Source organism: Humulus lupulus, chromosome 2, assembly GCF_963169125.1.
Source record: "Humulus lupulus chromosome 2, drHumLupu1.1, whole genome shotgun sequence".
Lineage (NCBI taxonomy): Eukaryota > Viridiplantae > Streptophyta > Magnoliopsida > Rosales > Cannabaceae > Humulus > Humulus lupulus.
In genome coordinates this window covers 121,040,694-121,047,361 of record NC_084794.1, presented here as the reverse complement: position 1 = coordinate 121,047,361, position 6,668 = coordinate 121,040,694, and the positions used below count along the sequence as shown (strand labels likewise).

Sequence of the window (6,668 nt, the reverse complement as noted above, 5' to 3'; positions counted from 1 at the left end):
CCTGTGGGTCTCACAAGATGTAGAGTCAAGGACCTCTTGAACATGCGTTTGAGGAAGGTTAGGGAAGACCTCACTATGATTCAGAATGAAGTCAGAAGAGGTACAAAATGCACTTACCAACCAAGAGGAGTTAGAGTACGGACACAATGTCCACGCCAAACAAGTAGTGGTAGTATTAGAATGGTACATAGTAAGGACTCCCCAAGCACACATATGACGTACGTACCCAACAAGTAGTGGGGGTATGACACGGTACCAAGGCAGGAGTACTTTTATAGACCCCTGACATATATACTAGAGCCGACCACCACTCCAACACCACTATCACCTGCAGCCTGGATATGTAGCTCCTTGTCTCTTCAGGACCACAACGTACCAAGAGCCATTAGAGCTCACCTATAAATAAGGCCTCACTTCATCATTGAAGGGGGTTGGAAAATTCATTGTATACTCAGCCTATTAAGCAATATACAAGTTTTTACTCCATTGTTGATCTGCATTTATCTTTCCTTAAGTCTATTCTAATTTCGTACTTAGTTATTCTCTTACTAAACTTTGAGTTTTCCGTCCTAACATAGTTGACGAGTTCTCACCGTCAACACATAAAATAAAAAACCATAAACAATGACATATTCAAAATACAATCGAGCACACAAATCACAATTTCCACACAGAAACCTACTCTAAAATCTCTACGCCAAAATACACATTGAAAAACAAATTTCACTTTGCACGACACACTAACTCTATTTATTTTTCATCAAAACTCATACCATTGACTTGCATACCCACACATAAACATATTGCACGTAACACGTGTATTCATACAAACACTCTTTATGCGAAAATTTACGAAAAATTCCCTTATACCCTAAAATTAGCCATTTATGTCAAATAATTTAAATCAAATAACTATGCATGTGACCATAATTAATCCAAACAACCCATGGGTTTATTTTATCTTTATAAACTCACGATAGTGCTCAACAATTATTTTAATTATTTATTTCCAATAATTAACACTTTAATTACTCATAATTCACAAAATAATTAAATATTCCATAAAATTACCAAAGTGAGTATCTAACATTATTCTAAATCAATTGTACAGATTATTAGGCATAATTATTTATTTTAGAAACATGCACCAATTATTATAATTACATACACATAATATCACACTTTTAAAATGCATAAATTACCAAATAATTATCCATAAATTATAAACATTCCTAATCATGCTTCTAAATCTGTTCTAAATTGTTTAAAATTATTTCTAAGTCATTTCAACAGTACCCAAATAGAGAGCAACAATTTATACCATTTATTTTATTTTAAACTCATTTATTTCACAATTAAATTCTAAAAATTCCATACTGTAACTTCTATGCTTCAAACTCAGTTCCACATCACTTTTCAATCAATAATTAACATCACAAAAATCCAAACAGTGACTAAAATATGTGCTAAGTAATTTCATAATTAATCTATGCATTAAATCAAATAATTAAAAATAAATACACAAACAAACAAAAAATAAAACCAACTGCTCATAACTGTTCCCTAACACATAATAATTCATTAAAAAGTATTTCAAGCATTTTACAATAGTCTAAGAATTTTTCATAATTATTCTTTGAAAAATATAAAATAATTCACAATAATTCAAGAAAATTTCAAATAGTTCTCAAACTTCACCAAACTTCCCCCAAAATCATGTAGAATCTAAAACAAGAAAAAAAATAGAGAAAAGACCTACGGAAATACCCAAATTGGGTTCGTCGGAGCCTCGCTAGAATCTTCTTCTTCTTCTCCGTCGTAGGCGAGATTCTAACGCTTCTTTCCTCTTATTTTCGACACTCCTAACCGCTTGGAATTTTTTTCCCAAAGACTCCAGCACATCAAACAACTCTTGAAGCTCAAGAAAATCCACCCATGATGGTCAGATCATGGTTGTGTTCCCTGTCGCCGTTGTACAGCCAAAAATGGTGGTCAAAATGCAAAATTTTGTTTTAGAGCTTTTTGATTTGTTTCTTCACATCCAAAACACTTCTTAGGGTCCCTCTAAGCTTTCTAAAAACTTCAAACAAACTCGAAACCTCTCATGTTCCCTTAGATCTGAAATCATTCAAGAACACCAACTTTAATGGTGAAAAATGGCAATTTTCGAAAACTAACATTATAGCCCTTTTGGTTACCTCAAATACCATTCTTAGATCATAGGAAAGACATTCCAAACATTCAAAACCACCCAGAAATTCCCTAGAGCTCCTAAACCCAAAATCTTTCTTTTTCTCTCTCTTCAAAATTCAAGAACGTCTCTTTCTACTGCTAGTACGACTCTCCTTCAATTCCCATGATTTTGAACTGTTGAGAGACCCTCTAAGTTGTGCTTAAACAAAAAGTAACGAAGCATTAACCACTTGGTTTGGTTGTTGACCGATTCTAAGCCTATGGTTAATGAATTTCTTTTATTTCTTTTATAATTAAATAAAAGAAATGGTGATCTTATTATATTTGATTAAAGTTTCGAATTTAATCAGCCAATTGAATTTTAAATCATATTATAATGTCCTCTAAATGCCCCTCAACCAAATTCAAACATATGGACATTATGGTCATTTCATGATTACATGCAATTACTATTATTTAATCCATTTAAATAATAATGCAATAAATCATATATTAAAATAAAATAAACTCATATCATATTATTATGCTCATAATAATAATATTCACAACATAAATAAATAATTAAATTAACCCACGTAATTAATTATTTATTAGGCATTATGCACATGCCGATATTTAAATATCATTCCAAATTCTCAAACATAAGAAACCGATAATCTTTATTATCATTGGAATCCATAAATATGTAAAATGAAAAAATACTCTCAGTGGAAAAATTACAAAACTATCTTTCCGGCAAAACGGATATTACAATTATCCCTCCCTAAAAAGGAATTTCGTCCCGAAATTTACTTAAACAACTCCAGATACTGTTGCAGCATGACTGACTCTAATTCCCATGTTGCCTCTTCTGCAACACTATTCCTCCACAATATCTTCACCAAGGAATTAGCCTTATTCCTTTTATCATTATCATTTCATCAAGAATCTTCACCGAACACTCATCGAAAGATAAATCCTTCTGCAAACCCAATGTTTCATAACTCGGTATATATGATGGATCTAACACTTACTTTCGAAGTTGTGACACATGAAACACATTGTGCACCACAGAAAATGATGGTGGTAAAGCTACCCTGTAAGCGACACTACCTACTTTGTCCAATATCTCAAAAAGGACCAACATATATGAGACTTAGCTTCCCTTTCTTACCAAACCTCTTAACAAAGAGTCATTTCCATGGTGTCACACGAAGAGATACACGATCACCTACTTCAAACTCAACATATCCTTACTTTAGGTTTGCATAAGATTTCTTTTTTCTCTGAGTTGTAATCATTCTAGCTTCAATCCTTAGAATAGCCTCATTGGTACGTTGAACAGCATCTGGCCCAAGAAGCCTGCTTTCTCCCAACTCATCTCAATGAAGTGAGTACCTACACTTTCTTCTATACAACATCTCATAAGGTGCTACCTCGATGGTAGACTAATATTTATTGTTATAAGAAAACTTAATCAGTGGCAGGAACCTTCTCCACGATCCTTGAAAATCTATAAAACGTTGTTCAACATATCCTCCAAAATTTGATTTGTTCTTTCAGTCTGGCCATCTGTCTCTAGATGATAAGATGTACTAAACTTCAACTGAGTTCCCATTTCTTTATGCAAACTCTCCCAAAATATGACGTAAATCGAGTCTGTCGATCGAATACAATAGAGTATAGTGTTCCATACAACCGTACTATCTCGTTCATGCAAAGTTCCGCAAATCGGTCCATGGAAAAGGTCATGCATACTGGTAGAAAATGGGCAGACTTTGTATACCTATCCACTAGTACCCAATTTGCATCGTGTTGTTTTGTGGTCTTAGGTAACCTTGTCACAAAATCCATAGATATCTCTTCCCATTTCCACTTTGACTTTCCCTTCATTTGTTTGTGCCCTTTGATTGAGTCCTTTTAAAATACCCAACAGATCCCCCAAGGGGCGTGTCTAACTACCTCATAGATAACATCCACAAGACACTGAATTCGCCTAGAAATGGGCTAGGGCTGCTTCCTTCCCACTGCGTCCTTCCTTGTGTGTCAGAGATATAAAGCAAGTGCACCGAAAAATTTAGGAATTCTTACATTATATTTTTTTGAAAAGTAACTTTACAGCCCCTTCACGTAATGTTTTTTTGGCTATAGACTTCTTAGCAACCTAAAGAAGAATTGTGTCTTTCTGGTCAGTAATGGAAACAATCGTCCCTACCATCGTAAAATAAGAGCACCTGGCTCTGCCCATTCACAAGGACTCGATTCTATGTCCAAACATCACATGCCAACAGATGTAAAGCTTTGCTCACACTTGTCTGATCAAGTGATTTTTTTAGATTCTTTTTCTTGAGTTCCATCAATGGTGTAGCTATCTTCGAGAACCCTTCCACAAATCTCATGTAATAACCTACTAAACCTAGAAAACATTTGACCTCAGAGGCATTCTTCGATATTGGCAATTCCTTCACTGTGGCGACCTTAGCAGGATCAATCTTGATTCCCCTATTAGTGACAATGTGTCCCAAAAATGCAACCTCAGACAACAAAATCTCACACTTCTTGTCCTTCACATACAACTGATGTTCTCTCAATCGTTGCAAAGTAAAATGTAGGTGCTCATTATGTTCCTCCCTAGTCTTAGAATACACCAGTATATCATCTATGAACACGATAAAAAACTGATCTAGATACTCCATGAAAACCTAGTTCATGAGGTCCATAAACGATGTTGGGGCATTTGTGAGTCCAAACAACATTACTAGGGACTCGTAATGCCTATATCTGGTTCTGAAAGATGTCTTCGATTTGTCTTCATTCTTGATTCTAACTTGATGGTATCTCGATCGAAGATCAATTTTAGAAAACACCTATGTCCCCTGAAGCTGGTCAAATAGATCATCAATCCTCGGCAATGGATACTTGTACTTTATCGTCACCTTATTTAGCTCTTGGTAATCGATGCACATCCTCATGGACCCATCCTTCTTCTTGGAAAATAAAACCAGTGCGCCCCAAGGAGAGTAACTCGGTCTAATAAACCCTAGCTTAAGTAATTCTTCCAACTGTGTCTTGAGCTCTTTCAATTCCGCTGGTGCCATTATGTATGGTGCTCGATATACTAGTGCTGTCACTGGAATAAGGTCTATCACGAACCCAATCTCCCTATGTAGTGGTAACCCTGGCAACTCTTCTTGGAAGACGTCGAGGAATTAAAAAACTATTCTCATTTCTTCAAACCTCATATCTGCTTCTTTAGCGTCATCGACCATATTCACTAGGTACCCTAGACACCCATGTTGCAACACCTCTCAAGCCATCATCGTTGAAATAATAAAAGTTTGGGGTTTCTTTCTTATCAAACTTTTATGCATATACAGTAAGAGTGAGACTCCCTAAATCCAGTCGGGGTGAATTCATCCATCTTTACATCTAGGATGACACAATTACAATACTTGTCGTTGAAAACTTGTCTGAACTCGTCCCAATCCATAATATTCACATCCTGTGCCTGTTGCATCACTTCCTACTATGTGCAAGCTATTGGGAAAACTTATACAAGATCTTTATTTATTTTCATGTAGATCTAATATTAAACAAGTTAATATGAGACAACCTAGAAAATGTTTCTAAAATTGAATTAAAAAAGAAATAGTGATAAGAACACTTACATTATACACAACGGAATGAAAGAGTCCTTCCTTCAGTTTCTCTAACCCTTGTATCCTTTCTGTCGCAGAGTATTACCAAGAAATTGAACCGTTCTTCAATTTTCTTCACAACCTTCCAAAGTATCCTTAGAATCACCTAGACTAATAGATCTTCTTAGAAACTTGTGATTCAACTTATGTTTTCAACTCTCAATAAGTACGCCTTTTATAGACTCAATTAGGAAATTTAATTTAAATAAAAAAATAATAAAATAGTAGATAATATCAGCCCTAGGTCAAAATTATCATGGGCTATAGGCTCGTGAAATTTCCTATTTAATTATAAGCCCGTTGGACTTAAAATCAAGGTATGTATTATTTTCTATTGATTTAATTAATTAAATAATTATTTCAATCCTTTATCAAATTAATTATTTATAATTTGAACCTTGATTAAAACTTATTTATTAATTTAGATACCAATTCATCTTAATTAATAAATCTATCCTAATTTCTCTTTTCTTCTCTAAATTACATAACTCTATGAAACTATCCAAAATTGACCTGGTCAACTTTGATAATTCTAATTGATAATTAAATAAATTAATTGAGATTATCTAGATGATTTTATCCAAGGTATAGTGGGGACCATGGACCTATAAAATCAAGCTCCAATAAGTTATCATAAATCTAACAAAAAAATTTGCTAACTTATTAATTCCTCGTGACTCCACTAAAGACTCGGAATTTCACTCTTGAATTCATAGAACGCTCAAAAAGCAATATAGATTCGTTATTAATTATCCATTGTTACAACCATAATTGTCACTCATTCCTCTATAGACGGTC

General features: G+C 34.2%; 1 protein-coding gene across 1 annotated transcript; it reads right to left on the bottom strand.

Moving 5' to 3' along the window:
* Positions 1 to 4,436: 4,436 nt before the first annotated feature.
* On the bottom strand, positions 4,437 to 4,868 carry LOC133814679 (uncharacterized mitochondrial protein AtMg00860-like). The gene has a single exon (XM_062247609.1). It carries the CDS (start codon positions 4,866 to 4,868, stop codon positions 4,437 to 4,439), a length of 432 nt encoding a protein of 143 aa, XP_062103593.1.
* Between the last annotated feature and the right edge of the window lie 1,800 nt (positions 4,869 to 6,668).

Coding starts and splice junctions, on each gene's coding strand:
- LOC133814679 (XM_062247609.1), bottom strand. CDS start 4,868: ATGGAGTATCTAGATCAGTTTTTTATCGTGTTCATAGATGATATACTG.